At 42.0% G+C, this 26,868-nt stretch overlaps 1 protein-coding gene across 1 annotated transcript in view; it reads right to left on the reverse strand.

Moving 5' to 3' along the window:
• Nucleotides 1-252: 252 nt before the first annotated feature.
• The window catches only part of LOC120063360 (lysyl oxidase homolog 2B-like), a 47,427-nt gene continuing 20,811 nt past the window's right edge, over nucleotides 253-26,868 (reverse strand). The window contains exons 4-14 of the mRNA XM_039013700.1: nucleotides 23,173-23,384; nucleotides 20,178-20,394; nucleotides 15,890-16,073; nucleotides 13,754-13,905; nucleotides 13,414-13,581; nucleotides 5,802-5,967; nucleotides 4,641-4,881; nucleotides 2,997-3,112; nucleotides 2,561-2,697; nucleotides 2,128-2,239; nucleotides 253-1,394 (exon numbers count right to left, since the gene is read on the reverse strand). Of these exons, the coding sequence (XP_038869628.1) occupies nucleotides 1,324-1,394; nucleotides 2,128-2,239; nucleotides 2,561-2,697; nucleotides 2,997-3,112; nucleotides 4,641-4,881; nucleotides 5,802-5,967; nucleotides 13,414-13,581; nucleotides 13,754-13,905; nucleotides 15,890-16,073; nucleotides 20,178-20,394; nucleotides 23,173-23,384 (1,776 nt within the window). The 3' untranslated portion in view covers nucleotides 253-1,323. The remainder of the gene's footprint in view (nucleotides 1,395-2,127; nucleotides 2,240-2,560; nucleotides 2,698-2,996; nucleotides 3,113-4,640; nucleotides 4,882-5,801; nucleotides 5,968-13,413; nucleotides 13,582-13,753; nucleotides 13,906-15,889; nucleotides 16,074-20,177; nucleotides 20,395-23,172; nucleotides 23,385-26,868) is intronic.

Genomic DNA, 26,868 nt, shown 5'->3' on the forward strand with positions numbered 1-26,868 from the left:
GCATAACAAACTGTAGCCATTCAGCTGTCACTGTACTGTACCCTCATAAAACAGAGGATAACAGTTTGGTAGCACCATTATTTTTTTAAAGTACAATACAATAATGAGACACACATTATTGTACAAAAAAACTGAAAGGAAAAATGGAAAAAATGCAATTAAAATCCCTGACTTATACAACAATAAGTTACTAATATGATGTTTGCTTGAAAATATGAGATTGTTCGTGAATGTTGAAAAGAAACATATGCATGAGAAAATAAAATAAAGACTTTATTTCTCTCAATATAAGGCACTGAGGGGCATTAGTTGTATCCCTCCATTTTAACTACCGTACTACCGCCACTACTGTTGTGGCGTGGAGTAGTCTAAGGAACTTCTCAGGCACTTGGGATGGGTACTGGGGTTGAATACAGATGTCAGAATGGGAAACATGACAGAATAACTTAAAGATAGAGCGTGTTGACCATAGAAATCTATACCACAGACTGAAAGATTGGTGAGGGTAACAACCTTGTACTTCAAAATAATGTCTAAATTTCCAGAGAAAAAGAAAATAGAAGACAGGTGAAATTACTACATCACAGGACATCTGTTTGTTAAACACTTCACAACAACAACGCACTTACTGGCAGTTAGTTATTGGATCCTATTGTATTGCATTGTACTATACTGTGTCCTCAATACTCATCTTCATTAAGCTACTTAGAGAGTAGCCTATATGAGGCCCTTACTTTATAAAGCCATACAAATCTATTTTTAGATAATGATCAACGAAGTCTGTAGTATTCCCAAATATGTCTTTGTTCATAGTTCAAGAAAGATTTCTTTGTCAGAGATATCCAACCTCTGCAGAAATGACCTTTGACCTTTGAATGTTTTATCATTAAAAAAATAAGAAAGTGCAGCAGGATTCACTTTCATTACTATACATCAGAGAATTTACACAGCACCCAATAGTGCACTATATAGGGAATAAGGTGCTATTTAGTCTCATCATCACCTCTAGCGGGGAGAGTTGGGAATGTATATTTCATGTCTCTAACCCAGGGGTGTGAGAAACTGCATCAGTCCCTTCTTGATCTCAACCAGAGAGCTGGGAGAAGCTGCCTGCTTTTGGGATAAACTAATGAGAGGGGATTAAATTTGAGATGACAGAAGGATACATCAAATTATCTGCCTAGGAAGGAGAGGGAATGTCTGAAAGAGGTGGGCAGCGGCCGGTGGGCAGCTTGTCCAAATAGCATATAGTCTAGTGGTTGGGGACATTTTGGCAGTTTCTCTGTGGTGGTGATGGTTGCTCTGTTCTTCTCTTCCATCCTTTTACCTGTGCGTCACCTGGTTGTTCAGTAGCCCAGGGAAGGACTCCTCAGTCTCAGTGCTTAATGATCCACCTGAACACAGGAAAGGGACAAATGGTCACACATTGTTACAATTCAACATTTAAAAACGTCTCAACACTTTACACTTTCAAATCAAAGTTTGTCAGACGTTTTTTCGATTACTTAAGTAGTGTAATGTCAAGATGAAACCAAGTCCCATGACATCAGTTTTTTAAGGGCAACTACGCCACTTTTCAACCTCATTAATTATCTCCAGTACCAAACCAGTGTCTAAATATGTGAAAAGGGTGTATTTCTATGATCTGTAGTAAAATTATAAGAAGATTGGTCCAAAAAAATGCTTGTCTGTGACATCATAGGGTAGGATTAAAAGTAAGAAAAGCAGTGATTTTCAAAACCTTCAACAAGTTTCTAGCCAGAGGGAGGGTATTTTATTGCTCCCCAAGTCACTGCGAATCTCATAGTGTTTGAAAATCACTCAAATGTTGTAACTTTTGATGATGTCATCTGGTAGAACTTATTTTTTTCTACAACACCGTTTTCACATATGTAGACACTGGTTTGGTGCTGGAGATAATGAATATGAACTTGCCCTTTAACATCCAGCAACTGTATATACCTCCTGCACAAATGAATGGCTGGATCTATACATCTTAACATTAGTCTACTTGTGAGGTCTGCAAACATCCAACTTTCATTTATGAAAGTGGTTGCGGAACAATGCAGTAACACAGAATTTCTGAGGTAAAACAGTCACACAAATTGTGGCACTCCATTGTCTTACCATTATGACAGCTGTACATCCATATACGGTGGCCGTCGTATCTACATCTACACTTCATTAAGTTGTTGGAGTAGTCGGACTCAGGCACCTCATAGTTAGGGTTAATAAAAACCTGTTGGAGAGAGCAAAATGCTGTGAATCATTATCCAACACAAAGAATGGAAATTAACATTGATAATCATAGTTAGGGTTAGGGTCGTATTTTTTGCTCAGTTGAATGAAAAAACTCTATATGCATTTTACATTTGTCCAATAAAATTAATTAATTCACTTTATTAGACCTAATAGTGTAGAGGAATGACCTTGGTTGCGTCCCTAATGGCACTACTTTTGACCAGAGCCTTATGGGCCCTGGGATATATAGGCAATAGGGTGTCATTTAGGACGCACTCCTTCACTGGAAAGACCTTACGTAAGAAGAAAGGTAATTTACCTGGAATATGTAATCTCCGGGCTTGATGTCTGTGATGTCAATCCACTGGCAGTCAATATCATGTCTGTACGTATCCCAGCAGCCAACAGTGATGCCTTGCTCTCCAAAGTTGGCACACTCGTATCTTTTCTCAATACCTGTCAAGATGACAATAAATCAAAGTTAATCAAAGTACATACATTGGCACAGAATCTTTTGTGAGTGAAAGAGCATGTTGAGCTATTGCTCAGGCTGTATTATATATGTGCTATGCAAGGAGTGAGGAACACTAGGTAGACAAGATAGTATACGTAGCTAGTCTGTCTGTGTCCCAAATGGAACCCTATTCATTATAGAGTGGACTACTTTTGACCAGGGCCTTATAACACCGTATACTATCTCTATGTAAGGGATAGGGTGCCATTTGGGACACACATTTACTTATCCAGGCTCTTACCCTCTTCACAGTCAGTGTCCTCCAGACAGAAGCTTGCCTTGTGTCCCTCTGCCACCTTGGTGCCGTTGAGGCTGAGCAGGTCATAGTGGGTGAATACCTCCATGCTGTGGTAGTGCCTGGGCACAGCGAGAAAGAGAGAGACACTTCATTTATAAATAGATCTGCCATCTACTGTAGAGTCTATTATATTCTCTCTGAAGCAGATATGTTTGTATACCAGAGCTAGAGACTGTTGAAACATATGGCACTAAGGCAGACACTAAGAAACCCATAATAAACATTTGCCTTTAAAATTGTATATGTTTAGCGATTCAGATTATATGCATAATCCCACAGGCACTGAGGGTTTTATTTGTGTAAAACTGGTGACTGTGTGAAGCTGCCGACTTTGCTTAGTTCACCCAATGCCTTGACAGAAAACATCTGAGACGTTTCAGTCCGTGGCCAATTACAGGGCAGAGAATGTATGGAAATGGAAAATGGCTCAAGAACGGAGTTATCTAGAGAGTTCAGTAGAACGTTCCCTTAACGTCAGTCACCTATAAAAAGACAACTAGGTAGTCATGGTGACCGACACAACTATGAGGTAAAATACACTCAGTGACCAGTTTATTAGGTACACCACCCAGTTCACGAAAATGGATCGCTCCTACAGACAGTGAGTCACGTAGCCGTGGCTTGCTTTATAAAGCAAGCAGACAGGCATCGAGGCCAAGCAAGCAGACAGGCATCGAGGCCAAGCAAGCAGACAGGCATCGAGGCATTCAGTTACTGTTTGATTAAACGATAGAACGGGCAAAACAAGTGATCTGTGACTTTAAGAGTGGTATGATCATTGATGCCAGGCGTGCCGGATCCAGTATCTCAGAAACGGGTGGTCTCCCGGGATTTTCACACAGGACAGTGTCTAGGGTTTACAGAGAATGGTGCAACAAACAAAAAACATCCGGTCAGCGGCAGTCCTGCGGGAGACAACAGCTCGTTGCATGAGAGAGGTCGAATGAGAATGGCAAGATTCGTGCAAGCTAACAGGCGGGCCACAAACAGACAAATAACAGCGCAGTACAACAGTGGTGTGCAGAACGGCATCTCGGAATGCACAACTCGTCGATGCTTGTCACAGATGGGCTATTGCAGCAGATGACCACACCGGGTTACACTCCTATCAGCTAAAAACAAGAAGCGGCTCAAGTGGGCACGCGATCACCAACACTGGAAAATTGATGAGTGGAAAAACATTGCTTGGTCCGATGAATCCCAGTTCCTGTTGAGTCAGGATTTGGTGCAAGTAGCATGAGTCCATGGATCCATCCTACCTGGAGTCCACGGTACTGGTGTGGGGAATGTTTTCCTGGAACGCTTTAAGTCCCTTGATACCAATTGAGCAACAAACATTTCCGACACCTTGTAGAGTCCATGCCCTAAAGAATTGTGTCTGTTCTGGAGAAAAAAGGGGGGTCCGACCCGGTACTAGATGGGTGTACCTAATAAACTGCAAACTGAGTGTATATCACCATATTAAACAAATAATACAATTCTAGCCTGGATAACATTGCGCATAGCCCTGGGCTAACAACATGCTGTGTGAACAAAGCATATCTTTCAATTTCACAAACAAACAGGAAGGGCCATGGAGCAACTTGCCTATGGCAGTCATGCCACACCCAGGAGTGGCGTCCAGCCTTGGGTCTGAAGTCTGACTGTCCGTTGTTGTGGATCTGGGAGGAGAAGCGCAGCAGGCGGCGGTAGGAGTTGGCAGGGGTCTTGCTGGAGGTGGTGGATAGGCAGTTCTCTTCATAAGCACACTGCAGCATGAACATGGGCCTGTCCTCCATATAGGTGGTCTGCTCCACTACCTGGGGGTTCAGGACCAGGTCAGGGGCCGCTGAGGGGGAGAGCAGGGAGGGAAGAGGGAGAGAGAGACAGTGGTTAAAAATGTGAGCATACTTCATCATTACAATGTTACAGTTATTATAGTTATTATGTTATAAAAAGGCCAGGACAGACAAATTCATGTTTTGGTATTCAACCATTATTATCAGCATTCAATGCAAGGCATATAGTACTGGTAGACTACTGACAGGGAAAGCTGCAAGGCATCTAGTACTGGTAGACTACTGACAGGGAAAGCTGCAAGGCATCTAGTACTGGTAGACTACTGAGAGGGAAAGCTGCAAGGCATCTAGTACTGGTTGACTACTGAGAGGGAAAGCTGCAAGGCATCTAGTACTGGTTGACTACTGAGAGGGAAAGCTGCAAGGCATCTAGTACTGGTGGACTACTGACAGGGAAAGCTGCAAGGCATCTAGTACTGGTAGACTACTGACAGGGAAAGCTGCAAGGCATCTAGTACTGGTTGACTACTGAGAGGGAAAGCTGCAAGGCATCTAGTACTGGTAGACTACTGAGAGGGAAAGCTGCAAGGCATCTAGTACTGGTAGACTACTGAGAGGGAAAGCTGCAAGGCATCTAGTACTGGTTGACTACTGAGAGGGAAAGCTGCAAGGCATCTAGTACTGGTAGACTACTGAGAGGGAAAGCTGCAAGGCATCTAGTACTGGTAGACTACTGAGAGGGAAAGCTGCAAGGCATCTAGTACTGGTAGACTACTGAGAGGGAAAGCTGCAAGGCATCTAGTACTGGTTGACTACTGACAGGGAAAGGCAATAGGAGTGCTCTTATGCAGCATGAATGAGGTTTTGGCCACACCACATCAAAGGCTAATTATAAAGATAGTAGTGAATCTGATGTTGAAGAAAGGTAGGTATTACTTCACATATTTTGTTAGTGTAACAAGTCCCTTACTCTCTGAGCAGGAGACTCCGGCGGCGTTGCGTCCTCCTCCTTTAGGACAGGTGACGTGAGCTCCGTGGTGCAGGCATTGGGATAGGGACATCTCCGTGCCAGAACATCTCACCCCACTCATCACCACAGGGTCAGCACTCACCTCTCCAGGCCAGTACCACGTCTCCTAAAGGACAGGGACACAACATGACAGAGATCAGGGATGTTTTTTATCAGACAGAGAATTTGTCCTAGGTTATGTGTTTGTTATGCAATTGTATTATTACATTTTATCATTATACAGTGCCTTCAGAAAGTATTCAGACCCCTTGACTTTTTCCAAATGTTGTTACATTACAGCCTGACTCTAAAATGTATTAAATTAAATGTTTTTTCTTATCAATCTACACACAATACCACTTAATGAAAGCGAAAAACAGGTTTTTGGACATTTTTGTAAATGTATAAAAAACAGAAATACCTTATTTACGTAAGTATTCAGACTCTTTGCTGTGAGACTCAAAATTGAGCTCAGGTGCATCCTGTTTCCATTGATCATCCTTGAGATGTTTCTACAACTTGATTGGAGTCCACCTGTGGTAAATCCAATTGATTGGCCATGATTTGGAAAGGCACACACCTGTCTATATAAGGTCACACAGTTGACAGTGCATGTCAAAGCAAAAACCGAGACATGAGGTCGAAGGAATTCTCCGTAGACAGGATCGTGTAGAGAAAAAGGGGAAGGGTACCAAAACATTTCTGCAGCATTGAAGGTCCCCAAGAACACAGTGGCATCCATCATTCTTAAATGGAAGAAGTATGGAACCACCAAGAATCTTCCTAGAACTGACCGACCGTCCAAACTGAAAAATTGGAGGAGAATGTCCTTGGTCAGGGAGGTGACCAAGAACCCGATAGTCACCCTGACAGAGCTCCAGGGTTCCTCTGTGGAGATGGGAGAACCTTCCAGAAGGACAACTATCCCTGCAGCACTCCACCAATCAGGCCTTTATGGTAGAGTGGCCAGACAGAAGCCACTCCTCAGTAAAAGGCACATGACAGCCCGCTTGGAGTTTGTCAAAAGGCACCTAAAGGACTCTCAGACCAAGATTCTCTGGTCTGCAGAAATCAAGATTGAACTCTTTGGACTGAATGCCAAGTGTCACGTCTGGAAGAAACCTGGCACCATCTTTACGGTGAAGGACCATCCCTACGGTGAACATCATGCTGTGAGGATGTTTTTCAGCGGCAGGGTCTGGGGAAGATGAACGGAGCAAAGTACAGAGAGATCCTTGATGAAAACCTGCTCCAGAGCGCTCAGGACCTCAGACTGGGGTGAAGGTTCACATTCCAACAGGACAACAACCCTAAGCACACAGCCAAGACAACACAGGAGTGACTTCAGGACAAATCTCTGAATGTCCTTGAGTGGCCCAGCCAGAGCCCGGACTAGAACCAGATCGAACATCTCTGGAGAGACCTGAAAAAAGCTGTGCAGCGACGCTCCCGATCCAACCTGACAGAGCTTGAGAGGATCTGCAGAGAAGAATGGGAGAAACTCCAAATACAGGTGTGCCAAGCTTGTAGCGCCATACCCAAGAAGTCTCGCAGCTGTAATCGCTGCCAAAGGTGCTTCAATAAGGAGTCTGAATATCTATGTAAATGTGATATTTAATTAATTCAAATTTTTTATATACATTTGCAGACATTTCTAAAAACCTGTTTTTGCTTCGTCATTATGGGATATTGTGTGTAGATTGATGAGGGGGGAAAAACAATTGAATCCATTTTAGAATAAGGCTGTAACGTAACAAAATGTGGAAAAAGGGAAGGGGTATGAATATTTTCAGAATGCACTGTATAATGGGGTTAGAACAATGTACTGGTAGGATTCACATTCACAATGGATTCAATGGGAATAGCAACAAATATAAGCAAAACTATTTTTCTACTAACCACAAGAGGGGGTAGCCTGTTCATTATCCCTCTAGCTATATTTAGTAGTGTCACTATTACTTTATTTTGTCCCTCAGACAGAGGCGTCATGCCCATCGGGGGTACAGATGTCCTGTTTAATTGATACTGTTTATATTATATATATATTATTATACTGAGTGTACTAAAAATGAAGGACACCTGATCCTTCCATGACTGACCAGGTGAATCCTGGTGAAAGCTATGATCCCTTATACACTGAACAAAAAATATACACGCAACATGTGTTGGTCCCATGTTTCATGAGCTGAAATGAAAGATCCCAGAAAATGTTCATATGCACAACAGATGTATTTCTCTCAAATTGTGTGCACAAATTAGTTTACATCCCGGTTAGTGAGCATTTCTCCTTTGCCAAGATAATCCATCCACCTGACAGGTGTGGCATATCAAGAAGCTGATTAAACAGCATGATAATTACACAGGTGCACCTTGTCCTGGAGACAATAAAAGGCCCCAGCACAAATGTGCAGTTTTGTCACACAACACAATGCGACAGTCTCAAGTTTTGAGGGAATGTGCAATTGGCATGTTGACTGCAGGAATGTCCACCAGAGCTGTTGCCAGATAATTGCATGTTCATTTCTCTACCATAAGCCGCCTCCAGTGTTGTTTCAGAGAATTTGGCAGTACGTCCAACCGGCTTCACAACCGCAGACCACGTGTATGGCGTCGAGTGGGTGAGCTATTTGCGAAGAGTGCCCCATGGTGGTGGTGGGGTTATGGTATGGGCAGGCATAAGCTACGGACAACGAACACAATTGCCTTTTATTGATGACAATTTGAATGCACAGAGATACTATGACGAGATCCTGAGGCCCATTGTTAGGCCCATATTTCTAAAGGTGTCTCTGACCAACAGACGCATATCTGTATTCCCAATCATGTGAAATCAATAGATCAGGGCCTAATGAATGTATTTAAATTGACCGGATTCCCTTATATGAACTGTAACTCAGTCAAATATTTGAAATTGCTGCATGTTGCATTTATATCATTGTTCAGTATATACAGTACTAGTCAAAAGTTTGAACACACCTACTCATTCAATGGTTTTGCTTTATTCTTACTATTTTCTACATTATAGAATAACAGTGAAGACATCAACACTATGAACTAACACATATGGAATCATGTAGAAACCAAAAAAGTGTTAAACAAGCCAAAATATATTTTATATTTTGATTCTTCAAAGTTGCCACCCTTTGCCTTGATGACAGCTTTGCACACTCTTGGCATTCTCTCAACCAGCTTCACCTGGAATGCTTTTCCAACAGTCTTGAAGGAGTTCTCACATATGCTGAGCACTTGTTGGCTGCTTTTCCTTCACTCTGCGGTCCAACTCATACCAAACCAGCTCATTTGGGTTGAGGTCGGGTGATTGGGGAGGCAGCACTCCATCACTCTCCTTCATGGTCAAATAGCTCTTACACAGCCTGGAGGTGTGCTTTGGGTCATTGTCCTTTTGAAAAACAAACTATGGGGCATCCCGAGTGGCACAGTGGTCTAAGGTACTGGATTGCAGTTGCTAGCTGTGCCACTAGAGATCCTGATTCGAGTCCAGGCTCTGTCGCAGCCGGCCGTGACCGGGAGACCCATGGGGCGGTGCACATTTGGCCCAGTGTTGTTCGGGTTAGGGGAGGGTTTGGCCGGCAGGGATGTCCTTGTCCCATCACGCTCTAGAAACTCCTGTGGCGGGCCAGGCGCATGCACTCTGACAAAGTCGCCAGGTGTACGGTGTTTCCTTCGACACATTGGTGTGATTGGCTTCCGGGTTAAGCAGGCATTGTGTCAAGAAGCAGTGCGGCTTGGTTGGGTCGTGTTTCGGAGGACGCATGGCTCTCGACCTTCGCCTCTCCCGAGTCCGTACGGGAGTTGCCACGATGAGACAGGAATGTAACTACCAATTGGATTCCACGAAATTGGGGAGAAAAGGGGTAAAAGTAAATAAAAAAATATTGAAAAACAAATGATAGTCCCACTAAACGCAAACTAGATTGGATGGCATAACGCTACAAAATGCTGTGGTAGCCATGCTGGTTAAGTGTGCCTTGAATTCTAAATAAATCACAGACAGTGTCACCAGCAAAGCACACCCACACCATCACAACTCCTCCTCCACGCTTCACGGTTGGAACCATACATGCAGATATCATCTGTTTACCTACTCTGCGTCTCACAAAGACATAGCGGTTGAAACCAAAAATCGCAGATCTGGACTCATCAGGCCAAAGGACAGATTTCCACCGGTCTAATGTCCATTGCTCATGTTTCTTGGCCCAAGAAAGTCTCTTCTTATTATTAGTCACCTTTAGTAGTGGTTTCTTTGCAGCAATTATACCACAAAGGCCTGATTCACACAGTCTCCTCTGAACAGTTGATGTTGAAATGTGTCTGTTACTTGAAGCATTTATTTGGCTTGAAATCTGAGGTGCAGTTAACTCTAATGAACTTATCCTCTGCAGCAGAGGTAACTCTGGGGCTTCCTTTCCTGTGGCGGTCCTCATGAGAGCCAGTTTCATCATAGCACTTGATGGTTTTTGCGACTGTACTTGTGTTCAGCATTGACTGACCTTCATGTCTTCAGGTAATGATGGACGTGTCGTTTCTCTTCACAAATTTGAGCTGTTCTTGCCATAATATGGACTTGGTCTTTTACCAAATAGGGCTATCTTCTGTATACTTTGTCACAACACAACTGATTGGCTGAAACACATTAAGAAGTTAAGAAATCCCACAAATTAACTTTTAACAAGGCACACCTGTTAATTGAAATGCATTCCAGGTGACTAATTCATTAAGCTGGTTGAGAGAATACCAAGAGTGTGCAAAGCTGCCATCAAGCCAAATGGTGGCTACTTTGAAGAATCTCAAATATAATATATATTTTGATTAGTTTAACACTTTTTTGGTTCCTACATGATTCCATGTGTTATTTCATAGTTTTGTAGTCTTCACTATTATTCTACAATGTAGAAAATAGTAAAAAATAAAGAAAAACTCTGGGATGAGTAGGTGTGTCCAAACTTTTGACTAGTACTGTATATATAGAAGGTCAGCATCCCGGAGTCGCCTCTTCACTGTTGATGTTGAGATTGGTGTTTTGCAGGTACTATTTAATGAAGCTGCCAGTTGAGGACTTGTGAGGTGTCTGTTTCTCAAACTAGACACTCTAATGTACTTGTCCTCTTGTGCAGTTGTGCACCGGGGCCTCCCAATCTTTCTATTTCTGGTTAGCGTTGTACGAGATCTTCAGTTTCTTGGCAATTTCTCGCATGGAATAGCCTTCATTTCTCAGTACAATAATAGACTGATGAGTTTCAGAAGAAAGTTCTTTGTTTCTGGCCATTTTGAGCCTGTAATCGAACCCACAAATGCTGATGCTCCAGATACTCAACTAGTCTAAAGAAGGCCAGTTTTATTGCTTCTTTAATCAGATCGACAGTTTTCAGCTATGCTAACATAATTGCAAAAGGGTTTTTTAATGATCAATTAGCCTTTTAAATTATAAACTTGAATTAGCTAACACAACGTGCCATTGAAACACAGGAGTGATGGTTGCTGATAATGGGCCTCTGTACGCCTATGTAGATATTCCATTAAATAATATGCCGGAACCAGCTACAATAGTAATTTACAACATTAACAATGTCTACACTGTATTTCTGATCGATTTTATGTTATTTTAATGGACAAAAAAATGTGCTTTTCTTTCAAAAACAAGAACATTTCTAAGTGACCCCAAACTTTTGAACGGTAGTGAATATATTAAAAGATTTCGTTGATGTTGTTTCTCTGTAATACTACTAGCAACCTAGCAATTATGAATTTGGCTTTAGCTAGCCCAGTTAGGTTCCCAATGAGGTAGTAGAGTCACTATCAGCTGTGTCACTACTACCTCATAACTAGCTACCAAGAAGCCATTTCAGACTATCATCAAGTTAGAGTAGCTAGCTTGTCTAATTATCTTAGCTGGCATGCCTGCTGGCATGGCTGGTAGACTTTAGAAAAGCAAGCAATAATTAAATGTACTGAATAAGACTCACATTCCTTTCAATCTTTTTCCCAGAGGCATAGAATCATATTTAGTTTCTTTAATAAAAAAAAGAATCACCAGTCAGGAAGATACAGCCAGCTCAAGATGTAAGCTTAGATATGCAGAAATATATATATTTGGAATCAAGCATAATGGTTATAGCTCTAAAGTGCCGACTAAAGCTGAAAAATTATAAATTGTCCATCTTTCCTACGGGGGGCCTAGCCCCCCTCCGGACCACCCCCCCAGCCATCCTCACGTACTTTGTGCACCCTCAGATATTTTGGGTGCATGACACCCCTGCCCATAGATATCCTTGTAGTGTAGCCATCACAAATATTAAAACAACCTACAGTCTATGAAATAGATAAGCTTTAAATGTATTCATATCAAGCTGTTTTATTATGTTGTTATTCAGTAGTCATTCCTCTGCTTCGAGGTAAACTAGACAGCCTACAATAACACATTATCCCAACATTGCAATTTCCACTCATAAATCTCTGGTTTGAAAGCGATATAATTTCTACTACTCCAAGGTTTACAGATATTTTCCAAACCAACTATTACTGTTATCAAGCAGTCTTGTAAAATCCATTTGCTCCAACAAATACTCTTCTGTCTGACTGGAAGGTCTCCTTACTGCTTTGCAGGTGGAAACAGTTTACAGAAACAGTTCACATACAGAGTTCACAGTCTTACATCAGTGAGAGTTACTGTATATTTCACCCTTGGCAACTACAGACACACACAGACACACACTAACACATTTAGATTTACAGCACTGACTGAAGGCCCTAATTTGGAATGGCAATGACGTAAAAAAGATAATGGAAAAGTTTAGACTCACAACAGCCATAAATATGACCTCCTTGGCGATTATAATTGTCAGTACACAGAATTTTTTAAATTCCAAAATCTAATTCCAACCAAACTACTAAAAACACACCTTTCACAGAGTGAAGACCCACACTTCAATATCTTCCCAGTCTGATGTGACTCTGCTCAGAGCAGTCGGTACAGTTTGTGAGGTTGGTGATGTCAATAAAACATCAAGGAGCCAAGGAACATCATTAAAGTATCAATGATTCCTCTAATTATACGAGACTATAACGAACAACACGGGAACATTTTGCACTTAATCAAAGCAGATTTCTATTTGATTCTGTGTCTGGTGGGTAGTTGAGTGATCTTATTTTGACACACAGTTCTGGAACTAGCCCTTCTAAGAACAGTAATCTTATCTACCCTCTGCCTGTAACACTCCAAGATACTTCACCCCTGAATTACCACTTCCACCTCTGTTATGTCATAGTCTGGAATAGGATAGAAACACATTAACCTTTTTTCCCTTAGGGCCCAAACTTTTACGCACTGTAAACAGCAGTCATTGTTTTGCCTGCTACAACCTGTATGTCTGTAGATCATACACGTAAGAGAGGCCTCCTATTCCATCCATTAATTAAATATGAATGTGTAACTGTCCTGTAATGCTGCTGAGAGACCTGCTGCATGTTTGGACAAGTCATCAAAGCAGGAATTTGTTCTTAATTGCCTTACCTGTATAAATAACGGTTAAATAAAGAAAGAAATGTTTCTCACCTGGAAGGCATTACTGGCAAAGCCCAGGCCTAGCTGTCTGCATACCACCATAGCCTCCATGGTTCCCCAGCCATCACTGCACACCGTGCCCCACACCAAGGAGCCGTTCCCCTCCACCAACGCCTCCACGCGCCCCTCGTATGGGTTACGCCCCCCACTCAGACGCAGCTGCACAGAGAGAGACACAACACGGGAGAGATCTTTAGCTACTATCACACATGGAGCAATAGGAATACTATAAGATTCTACATCATTATTCATCAACCAATGACTTTGAGACAAAAAAAGAAGAATAATGTTTATTGTTGATGATTTATGGTTTATCAAGTTGAGCACTCACCCTCTCCTGGAAGCCCATGGCTGGGACGTTACACGTGACGGCTGCATCTTCCTCATGGCTACAGCCCAAAGACTCCTTGTTGAAGAAACACTCTGTGACGGACTTCTCAAACCCAGAGCACTTCACCTCATTCATATGGACTGGGCCCATACCTGGGAAACAGGAACAGAGGAAGAATACTGGTAAGAGCTGGGCCGAGTAGGGTTAGGTTGCATTTACAACACATTTAGCACATTCTGTCTAATTACATTCATCTGTCTAATTCATAATGGAGCATGTTAACAGGGAATAAATGGAACCATAGAAAACCTAAGTCAGAGATTCAGTGTGTCAGTTCACAACCTCGTTACATTATGTTTTTATCTGTGTTCCATGATAGAACTTCTATCTGTGACTTATTTTCCTGGAAGCCTTAGTTACAGGGACAGTGTTCTTTCCTCCTTGACAGTAAATCATGTTGGAAATTATGATTTTTCCAAAAGGAACAACCAGTCCAGAATTCTTGCTATCTGCGTCCCAAAAAGGCACCCTATACAGTGCACTACTTTTGACCAGACGCAACATAGGGCTCTGGTCAAAAGTAGTGCATTACGTGGGGGAATAGGGTGCCATTTGAGACAGCCTCTGTCTGCTGTTTCCATGTTCCATAATGTGCCATTATCCTGGAATTTACTACTCCTGTCCAGTCTCACGCCTGGGTGGACTAGTTTGAAGATGAAACGATTAATAGCTGTACCTATTTGGAAAACAGCAGTGTGCAATTTCTTTCAACCCTGTTATAGGGGTATATTATGAGAAACACAGTAACAAGAAAATATACCATCTACTTCAGCACATCAGACACTTCAATCTCACTCAAAACAGGTAAATTATTTAAACACACAGTGACTGTAACCTACATGCAGATCTGCTGACTACATAGTTTTGACTAGAAGAGAGTCAGTGATACATATATGAGGGGGGGGGGGGGTACATCAATCAAGTTTATTTTATATAGCCCTTCGTACATCAGCTAATATCTCGAAGTGCTGTACAGTGCTGTACATGCCTCTGTGCCTCAGTTATTGGTTAAGCCCTCCATTTGGCTCATACAGTAAAAGAAGAAACACCATGGAAACCAATATCCCCGTAGGTAACACTGTGAGTTAGAGGACATTTTACAGTCACACCAGGACTTACAGGAATGCACCCCATAATTAGGGAAACTGGTCAATAAAGTGCAGGTCCTCTTTTGGGCAGGGCCCATGTCCCTCGAGGGGAAGGCTAGGCCTTCCAAACTGATGGAGTTGGGAGTTGATACATTATGTACTCTTTAAATATAGTATTTCTCTCCAATACAGCCTTCCAATTACAGTACTGGAATATAGCAAGTATGGGCTTGCATTGTTCGTCTCACTGTGACTCTGGGCCTTTATTCAGAAAGCGTCAGAGTAGGAATGCTGATCTAGGAACAGGTCCCCCTTTTCCATGTTATCTTAGTCATTATGATCTCAAAAGCCAAACTGATCCTAAATCAACGCTCCTACTCTGTGAAGCTTTATGAATATATTACATTTCAATATCCCAGCCAGTTCCGGTCCTCCAGGGGAGTTCCTATTGTTCAAGTCAAGGTGAATTAGTGTGGGGCTTAAAGAGTCCGCAAAGAAGGGATAGTATTACAGACTCTGATATATTTTGGACATGTTCCCTTTGTAACATTTGGTGCGCAGATGTAGCTCAACACTACACAACTGAGCTGTTCATGTTCATTTTTCTTTATATTTCAGGAATTCAAGTGGTTATCCTATTGGTACTCAAGCTTTGTGCAGTTATGCCCATGTTTCTTGATTGACTGTTGATTGATAACGGTGAATCAAACCCAATATTTCTCAGACTACTGCTCGAAAAGAAGAGACCAGAAAAACCTCCTTGACCTCAGTCAGTCCGATTTTGATTACTTCTGTAATAAGAAATATGTATCTTGTTAATCTATCCAAGGCCTTCTACACAGATGAAATATTCAAATAGTCAACTTCATCTTCAGCCAAGTCAACTGCAAGACTGACCAATATGTTGGCCTGCCCATCATGTACTTGTCCAGATGTAGTATTGTGAATGGCACTGTTGTTATAAGTAGGACTGAGTTCTAATCCCTACCCTGTCCAAGCCGACCACCAGACAGGGCCTCCTTGGCACTCCCGAAGCCCAGTTCTCGACACACCACTGTGGCTGACAGCAGGCTCCAGTTATCATCACAGATGGTTCCCCACTCGCCATTCTTCAGCACCTCCACACGACCTTCCCCTACGATGGCGCCACCTCGCAGACGCACCAACGGTTGCTGCAGGAACAAGAGAGAGATCACTCATAGTAAGGCTGAGTTATTCGAACACTCAAAGCAAGCTATTATGTTGCATTAACTCATAATGAAACATGAAAGACAATAGGTGGGTTTTCAAGACAATAGAGGGTCAGGTAATTATGCCTTACTTACTGACTTAATGACTCTTGAGCCGGAGAAATATATAACTAATATATAATTAGAGGGGGCCATCCATAAAGAGTTACAAAACTCTGTTTTGAGTTGGCTCTTTCCAAGACGTTCAGAGAAGCTAGAAGGGTGGAGTGAAGACTGTGAGGCTACAGACTGGGTGGCTTCACATTTACACAGCAGGTAAATGTTACTCCCATTAATGGTTTTGGCAAATTGGAAGTGTTTAATTTAACAAGGGGATACATGAGTAGCATAACTGTATCTTATTTATGCGGATTTGTAATTACTAACAGCAATGCACAGGTGTTTTCATGCAGTTTAGGATTGGCTCTGCTTTGTGGTTTGTGTTCCTATTCCAAAAAAGAAAACTATAACATATATTTATTCCCAGTGCAAGAATATTCTAAATAGGTATCTAAAATTAAATTTAAAAAATACCAAAACCATCATAAAATGTGTACATATCCAAAAGCAGTAAGTATTTGGGTAAGTATTTGTTTTACGACTAAATATTTCTTAGGTGAAACTGTGGCAGTTGAAAAAGGTTTTAGAAAAGGGGATTGACACAATCTGAACCCAAGCAAGGACAGGAATGTCATTCTGAAATATACACTACCGTTCAAAGGTTTGGGGTTACTTAGAAATGTCCTTGTTTTTGAAAGAAAAGCAAATTTTTTGTCCATTAAAATAACATAAAATTGATCAGAAATACAATGTAGACATTGTTAATGTCGTAAATGACTATTGTAGCTGGAAACGTCAGTTTTTTTATGGAATATCTACATAGGCATACAGAGGCCCATTATCAGCAACCATCCCTCCTGTGTTTCAACGGGACGTTGTGTTAGCTAATCCAAGTTTATAATTTTAAAAGGCTAATTGGTCATTAGAAAACCCTTTTGCAATTATGTTAGCACAGCTGAAAACTGTTGATCTGATTAAAGAAGCAATAAAACTGGCCTTCTTTAGACTAGTTGAGTATCTGGAGCATCAGCATTTGTGGGTTCGATTACAGGCTCAAAACGGCCAGACACAAAGACCTTTCTTCTGAAAATCATCAGTCTATTCTTGTTCTGAGAAATTAAAGCTATTCCATGCGAGAAATTGCCAAGAAACTGAAGATCTCATACAACGCTGTGTTCTACTCCCTTCACAGAACAGCGCAAACTGGCTCTAACCAGAATAGAAAGAGGAGTGGGAGGCCCCGGTGCACAACCGAGCAAGAGGACAAGTACATTAGAGTGTCTAGTTTGAGAAACAGACGCCTCACAAGTCCTCAACTGGCATCTTCATTAAATAGTACCCGCAAAACACCAGTCTCGACGTCAACAGTGAAGACGCTACTCCGGGATGCTGGCCTTCTAGGCAGAGTTCCTCTGTTAAGTGTCTGTGTTCTTTTGCCCATCTTAATCTTTTGTTTTTATTGGCCAGTCTGAGAAATGGCTTTTTCTTTGCAGCTCTGCCTAGAAGGCCAGCATCCTGGAGTCGCCTCTTCACTGTTGAAGAAAGCAGGGAGGCAGGCAGGCCTACACTACAGCACTTGCTGTGCAAAATAGAGGTGGGAGAAAGGGTGAAATAGAGGAAAGAGACAGAGAGAGAAGGTAAAATGGTGGTTGGAGAAAGAGGGTGAAATGAGAGAGAGAGAGAGAGAGAGAGAGAGAGAGAGAGAGAGAGAGGGTGAAATAGAGGAGAGAGAGAGAGAGAGGGTGAAATAGAAGATAAAGGGTGAAATAGAAGAGAGAGAGGGTGAAATAGAGGAGAGAGAGAGAGGGTGAAGTAAAGGATTAGATCACCGCCAGAGGAAATATCTGTTAGCGTGGATTCCCACAAGATGTTTTCATGGACGAGCATGAATTATCTACTACCCACAGATCCTGAGTCCATGATGAATCACTTGACAGCAAACATTCAAAACATCTGCAGATAGGCTTCACACAGCATTGAGTGTCAGAGCAACAGTAACGCATCTCAGAAAACCCCATTGTCTATCAATCTCCCACAGGATTCATCAGATCAGAGATAAAATAGCCCAATCAGTTTGACAGTATGTAGTTAAACCCCCACAGCTACAGTACCAGTCAACAGTTTGGACACACCTACTCATTAAAGGGGTTTTCTTTATTTTTACTATTTTCTACATTGTAGAAAAATAGTAAAGACATCAAAATAACACATATGGAATCATGTAACATTAGTAACCAAAAAAGTGGTAAACAAATCAAAATATATTTTATATTTTGATTCTTCAAAGTTGCCACCCTTTGCCTTGATGACAGCTTTGCACACTCTTGGCATTCTCTCAACCAGCTTCACCTGGAATGCTTTTCCAACAGGTTTGAAGGAGTTCCCACATATGCTGAGCACTTGTTGGCTGCTTGTTCTTCATTCTGTGGTCCAACTCATGTCAAACCATCTCAATTGGGTTGAGGCCAGGTGATTGTGGAGGCCAGGTCATCTGATGCAGATCTTCATCAATTACAGTGGGGAGAACAAGTATTTGATACACTGCCAATTTTGCAGGTTTTCCTACTTACAAAGCATGTAGAGGTCTGTAATTTCTATCATAGGTACACTTCAACTGTGAGACGGAATCTAAAACAAAATCCAGAAAATCACATTGTATGATTTTTAAGTAATTAATTTGCATTTTATTCTCTCACAGTTGAAGTGTACCTATGATAAAAATTACAGACCTCTACATGCTTTGTAAGTAGGAAAACCTGCAAAATCGGCAGTGTATCAAATACTTGTTCTCCCCACTGTAAGTGTGCCTTGAATTCTAAATAAATCACTAACAGTGTCACCAGAAAAACACCCCCACACCTCCTCCTCCATGCTTCACGGTGGGAACCACAGATGTGGAGATCATCCGTTAACCTACTCTGAGTCTCACAAAGCCATGGCAGGTGGTACCAAAAATCTCAAATTTGGACTCATCAGACCAAAGGACAGATTTCCACCGGTTTAATGTCCATTGCTCATGTTTCTTTGCCCAAGCAAGTCTCTTCTTATTATTGGTGTCCTTTAGTAGTGGTTTCTTCGCTGCAATTTGACCATGAAGGCCTGATTCACTCAGTCTCCTCTGAACAGCTGATGTTGAGATGTGTCTGTTACTTGAACTCTATGAAGCATTTATTTGGGCTGCAATTTCTGAGGCTGATAACTCTAATGCACTTATCCTCTGCAGCACAGGTAACTCTGGGTCTTCCTTTCCTGTGGCGGTCCTCATGAGAGCCAGTTTCATCATAGCGCTTGATGGTTTTTGCGACTGCACTTGAAGAAACTTGAACTTGAACTTTTCCGGATTGACTGACCTTCATGTCTTAAAGTAATTATGGACAGTCGTTTCTCTTTGCTTATTTGAGCCGTTCTTGCCATAATATGGACTTGGTCTTTTACCAAATAGGACTATCTTCTGTATACCACCCCTACCTTGTCACAACACACGTGATTGGCTCAAATGCCTTAAGAAGTTAAGAAATTCCACAAATTAACTTTTAACAAGGCACACCTGTTAATTGAAATGCATTCCAGGTGATTACCTCATGAAGCTGGTTGAGAGAATGCCAAGAGTGTGCAAAGCTGTCATCAAGGCAAAGGGTGGCTACTATTTGGTTTTTGGTTACTACATGATTCCATATGTTATATTTCATAGTTTTGATGTCTTCACTATTATTCTACAATGTAGAAAATAGTAAAAAGAAAAGAAAAACCCTTGAATGAGTAGGTGTGTCCAAACTTTTGACTGGTACTGTATTTTCCCTACCTATGTTTTATTTGCCATAACCAGGCAGTGGCACAACATAAATCAGTCCAATTCCAAAGAGGGTGACAGAATCATAGAAATAGAATCACTAGAACATGCATCCCCATTGAAGCCAATAGGTCTGGCTATATTGATTATATTTCTATGGACAGAATGCATTGGTTTAGTGAGTCCATGGTGCCTACCTCCTGCCTGAAGGCCTTCCTGAAGCCAGTCATGGGGGTTGGGGAGAAGGCTCTTCCTGGCACACAGCTGACAACCACAGGCGTGCCCCCTCCACATGTGCTGTTGGCCTTCGCTGCCACAGCATGGCCCAGCTTGCAGCTCGACAGGTGCGCCTCATTTCCAGTGCAGTTGACAGAGTAGTCCCAATAATTGGGCTTTCTCCTGCGAGCAAACATCCTGAGAACACAGGGAAAACATAAAGTAGTCAAATAATAACACATTTTAGACAGACATTTCATTTAATATTTACACAAGGCTGCTATTTTCCCTAACACCTACTGTACATACTACACTACAGCATTAACTGTATGTAGTCAGCTAGTTGCTAAATACTGCTAAAGACTCATATCTCTCTCTCTAACTTTAAGCACCAGCTGTCAGAGCAGCTCACAAATCACTGCACCTGTACATAGCCCATCTGTAAATAGCCCATCCAACTACCTCATCCCCATACTGTTATTTTTTTTATTTATTTTGCTCCTTTGCACCCCATTATCTCTACTTGCACACTCATCTTCTGCACATCTATCACTCCAGTGTTTAATTGCTATATTGTAATTATTTCGCCACTATGGCCTATTTATTGCCTTACCTCCCTAATCTTACCTCATTTGCACACACTGTATATAGACTTTTCTATTGTGTAATTGACTGTATGTTTGTTTATTCCATGTGTAACTCTGTGTTGTTGTTTGTGTCGCACTGCTTTGCTTTATCTTGGCCAGGTCACAGTTGTAAATGAGAACTTGTTCTCAACTGGCCTACATGGTTAAATAAAGGTGAAATAAAATAAAAAATAAAAATAACAGCGCTAGTCCGATAACAAAGGGTTCAGTATTAGGCTACAGATGTGCCTGTTTAGTCTGTGATGTGAACAACAGGTGAGGTAATTGAGGTCTTCCAGGCATGCAGGGATGTTAATTAATTCCTTTACTTTTCAATGGTGAGCCAACCAAAGTGTTTAATGAACGTTTAGGGCGGCACAGCCTGTCCTTGTCCTGTCTCTTCATCACATGTCTTAGAGGTGTACATGGAAGCAGATTAAAGAGGACGGGAGGAGACACACACACAGCATTTGTTTTCCATTTGGAACCTGGATAAAAGAACATTGCTGATCACTGTCCGGAACCCATCCAAAGCCTGCGTTCTAAGCCTCTGAGTCTGCGGCGGGACATACAGAAGTTGTGAGTGACGGATGGATAAATAGAACTCAGGGAAAAAAGCATCTTGATCCGTTCAAATGTGTTCAAGCAGCAGCTGTGAAGGTTCAACCAAGTAAAAACTGAACATGGACTGGCGGTAGGAGCTGTAAACTCAAAACATATTACATAAGTCACATTAGGCAATTGGAACCGTGATCTATTGTTACTTTTCATCAGCTTGAAAGTTTGCGCGTGCTCCCATTTACTTTGAAAAATGTGCTTTTGAAATTATACATACCACAGCACACACATAAACCATTGAAAAGCACAGATGACGTCTACTAAATCCTATGCTCTCCAAATAATTTGGAATATGCTAAGCGGGCATACAGAGGCATTTGAACAGAGACCAAGTTTGGATTATGAAAGAACTGTAGACCTTGGCTGTCTGCCGCCGCCTGGACCAAACAGCAGACTATAAAAACACATTCTGCACGTTTCATAAGTTTCAAGCGGTTGCATGCCGGCAGTCACGTAGATGGAAAGTAGGGTGCTGCTGTACTGTGGTTACCTAAGCAGAGGAAACTTCTCTCCCTCTCTACCCTGAATGAGACAGTCAATTCAAGGATGGCTTCAGAGCTAGAGACGAGGTCTCAGGTTTGAAGTGATTAATTAACTGCTGGCTATTCCTCTGCAGGTTTCCACGCGTAAATAAGAGTTAGATCCTTCCCCAGCCCAGTCAGTACCCCATTACAACTACTTTAAGGAATGCACTGATCCTGGATATATACATACGAAGGGGGGAGGGGTTACTTAAGTTCTATGAGAGTGTTTGATGTGAAGCAGAATACAGAAAGTTTCTGTATAATTCAGCATTATTGCTCTGTATTAGGGCAAATATGTTCTGTATGTAATATATAAGTCAAACAGCAAAGATCTAAAAGATTTTTCCACCACGGTAGGGTAAGAAGCTCAAAGTTCTGGTGAGTTGTCAGTCTGTTGAATAACAGCCTGAACTTTCAGTAGCATAGTGGGGTTAAAAAGTAACCACATGGGTTCATAATTTTCACAATGGGAGAACTCTGAGTTGACATCCCTCTCCAGAGTTTAAGAGTCAAGGTTTCTGTGTAATGTGTACCAAGAATGAATCTTGACTGAGATAAGGTATGGGTCTGTCAACGGCTTGTTGCCCTGGGCCTGGGAGAGTAACTGTCCATGGTACATGGCCTCCCCAGGCTTAATACATCTGAAGATGAATAAAGGGCTGTGCCTGACCAAACCAAACAAGTTGACATAATACGAATATGTACAGCAGAGGAGGCTGGTGGGAGGAGCTATAGGAGGAAGGGATCATTGTATTGGCTGGAATGGATTAAATGGAAGTCAAGCATGTGGTTTCCATATGTTTGATGTGTTTAATACGATTCCATTTGTTCCATTCCAGCCATTACAATGAGCCCATCCTCCTATAGTTACTCCTACCAGCCTCCTCTGATGTACAGTAGTGTCCTGTCCAGGGGGTGTACTTGTACATCCAGCTGCCTCACGCTACAGAAACAGGAGATAGACTCCTGCCCTATGTGCCATTCTGGCTTGGACACGGCTTACTTACTTATGTTTACAGTAGTCCTGCTCCATAACACTGCAGTAAAATGGAACCTGCTGCTGCCACTGCCCATCCATAGAGACACATATAGTATTCCTTTCTACACTCTCATCCCTTTCATCGAAGAATGGCAGGAGCTCATTGTGGCCTTAATTCCCAATGAGGACCAAGAGGATTCAGTTAAACAAAGTCCCATCCCTCACTCACTTGTAGACTCTGGCATTGTACTTCCTTTCTCCGGGGAAACCGAACATGCCACAGATAACTCTGCTGTTGTGCTTTGTCCACTCCGCATCACAGATCTGCTTCCATTTCCCCCCGTCCTTCACCTCCACGTAGCCCTCTGTCACAGGGATGCGCTTGCGGTACGACGACAGAATGGCCCGGATACGCACATCCTCCACTTGAATGTTTAAACTCTGTGAATAAAAATGTGGTATGATTCATTTCACATGAATAGGCCAAGTCGTCTCTTCCTCTGCAGTCCTCTATGGTCCTCTCTTCCTCACTGCTCTCTTACTTATTTCTCTGGAAATAATCGCTCCAAATGTGTCTGCATTTGACAGTTTGCCCTTGTTATATAGCCATATAATGAATGTAAGGCACTCACCCTCCGGCACCAACCCCACAAGACTGCATTCCCTTGTAAAGCCTCTCCAGCTTACCCAAACATTTTTACAATCCTATCACCTAGTGAATCACAGGCCAGACCCAGCTGTGCTGCAACTGCTTGGCTTTTGAACAAGGATATCAAAGGAGTGGCCATGGCAACTCATACAACACTTTCTAGTCATGTTTTAAAGGGTGTCACTGGACAGATGCTGGTAGGTGACGAAGATCCAGTTTAGGATCAAAAGTTGGCCTATTAAACACTTTCGGAGCATTATGCAAGATTTACTTTTTGATCCTAGTCGTGAAAATCCAATGGCGGCTCTCCACCAAAGATACTTAATTTACTGTAATATCACAAGAATATTGTTGAACTTGCTGAACCGTCTGTGGTGGAATTGACATGCTGACTTGCCTGGGCTGTTATCTCATCTCCTGAAAGCATTACCTGATCAATACCATATCATTTCAAAGGCAATGAGTCTATCCATCTGTCTACATGTCTGTCTTTGTCAAAAAGTAATGTGGAGACCTTCCTCTGTGAAGCCTGATGGGGTTTGAACAAACAGCCTCTCTCCTAAAGACCCAGCCCACATTCCTGTGCTACGTGACAGTGCAGGCCATGGGAGAAGAGAGGAGGCAAGATGAGAACTGACGGATGGATATTTGCTTGTCTCAGCACATGGGTTGGCTGATGGGCTGGCTGAGACACATATCAAACCCAGCCCCTGTCCTGTCCTGTCAGACCTGAAGTCAATGGCTTTGTCTCAAATTGCACCCATAGGGCTCTGAACCAAAAATGGTGCATTATATAGGGATTAGCGCGCCATTTGGGACAGAGACAGTTAGACCTCCAAACGTTCAATAATGAAAAGGAAGGTTTTCCTGAAATGGCATCATACATCAGTCCTAAGGATAAAAGCGAACCACAGAGAAACTGTAAATGTTCAGTCTGCTCTTCCTTAACAATTTCTTTCCGCAGATGACCGCATTAACCATCGAGTGGAAGGATGAGATCCAGCGTGTTGAGCTATCTGGGGGGGTTCAAACCCTGGGACATGATCATTTTGAGAACTGTGGTGATAGTGACCTTGTCTGTAGAATACTCTCTAGTAGAATACTGTAGTGTACTTTGATAAAAAGTCTGCACAATAAAGACCAAATGAAACTGGGTGTGCTACAGTTGCGTGTTTCTTACATCATAACAGGGTCTTTCAGCAACAATGTGTTCATCTTATTCTTAATGGTGGAAAAATACCATTCAGAGCAAAATCCCCAAAATGTAGACCTGGCTGCAAAGCAGGGTCTTTGCAATCAACACACATGCATTTTACTTATCACCTCCTCCAAAACCAGGGGCACAAGTTTCCCTGGGGACGGGAGGGACATGATTCCCCCCACATTCTGAAATTGCATTTTTGGCTCCCCCAGTTTTATCAATGCACTGTGATACAAAAAGCGGCGTTGTGTGCTTTAGGATCATTCGGACGCCTCAGAGAGGTTAGGTAGGCTGTTTGGCGGTATCACCACCTGGTCTTAGGACCGTGCGGACACCACAGAGCATGCGAGCAGAGGCGGCTGTTGTCTGTGTGTGTTGTGCTTTTTCTCAGAGTTGTAAAAGCAAGCAGAGCAGAAACTGGCTACTCTTTATTTAATTGATGTAGCTGACAAGGTAACTGCTGTTTAATAACTTAACAGGGGAAGAAAAGTATTTATTCACAATGTTGAGTTTGTAGTGTAACTGATATGAAATGTTAGCTAATGCATTACCTACATGTTTCATCCCCTCTCAACTGAAGTTCTGTCTGAAGTGAATGAACTAGCTAGCTAGCTAGTAGCTACCACAGCCAGTTCAGCTCTAGCCTCTAGATTTCTCTCAGGTAGCAGAATCTAACAAATCACATTTTATTTGTCACATGCGCCGAATACAACAGGTGTATGGAAATGTTTTGTAGACTGTGTTTTGTCCTGTTTCAACAGAAATACATTAACTTGGCTAGTTTTCGCCAGTTGACAACCCATTAGCGCTAGCCAGAAGTTGGCTAACGTTAGCGAGCTAGTCAGCTAGCTCACTAACTTTAGCTATTCTTTTTGCAACAATTACACTAGTCTAGACCTGAATCAAACGATGAAACCAGCGGCCAAACGATTGAAGACTGATATTCTGAAGTTTTTTGACAGCACAAGGTGATTTTTTTTCAATATACAATGTAACATTATTGGTCAGTTTCCATAGATAATTCCCTACTTTACACACTGACACGGTATAAACAGCTCTACAGACTTCACTGTCATGGTGCACAGTTGCTACACAACAGTATGCTCATCATGCCTTACCATGATCAAATAGTGACAGGTGTCCCAGCAGGGTTAGCCAGTCAGGGAAGAGCAGTCTACAGAGCTCTGGGGAGTTTTACAGTATGTTATAACAACCAGTGAATGGATACAAAGTTCCATCTTGAGTTGATGGGTAAGCTACAGTCTGGGATCTGGGATCTGGAAATAATGGTTATTTCAATTATTGAACCATTGATTATATTCTTGGATAATATAATGTACACGAAGGTAATTATTAAGGTAATTATTTGTCATGCCTCATCTGAGCAGGATCTGATGGTAACTGGGGTCTCAGCAGGGTCAGGCAACCGGGTGGGGGGACCCCTAGGCGCAGGACGGGGCGATCCATCTAAATTGTTTGCAAATAAAAAGAGCTCTAGAGTACTTTTAGGCATATGATATGAATTACAGTTCACTCGGTAATTATTGGGACAGTTAAGCATTTGTTCTTCTTTTGGCTCTCTACTCCAAAAGTGTGGATTTGAAATCAAGTTAAAATGCAGAGTGTCAGCTTTAATTCATCCATACTGTGTGAACCTTTTGAAATTATAGCACTTTTTGTACATAGTCCCCCCCTCTCCATTTTAGGGGAGCAAAAGTATTGGGACAAATTCACTTATATGTGTATTAAAGTAGTAAACAGTTAAGTATTTGGTCCCACATTCATAGCATGCAATGACTACATCAAGCTTATGACTCTACACATTTGTTGGATGCATTTGCTGTTTGTTTTGGTTGTGTTTCACATTATTTTGTCTCCAATAAAAATGTATGGTAAATAATGTATTGTCATTTTGGAGTCACTTTTATTGTAAATAAAAATAGATTGTTTCTAAACACTTCTACATAAATCTGCATGCTACCATGATTATGGATAATCCTGAATGAATCGTGAATAATGATGAGCAAGAAAGTTATAGACGCACCAATACCATTCCCCACCCCCAACAAAATGCT

The sequence above is a fragment of the Salvelinus namaycush genome, chromosome 18 (genome assembly GCF_016432855.1).
Source record: "Salvelinus namaycush isolate Seneca chromosome 18, SaNama_1.0, whole genome shotgun sequence".
In the NCBI taxonomy this organism is placed as follows: Eukaryota; Metazoa; Chordata; class Actinopteri; order Salmoniformes; family Salmonidae; genus Salvelinus; species Salvelinus namaycush.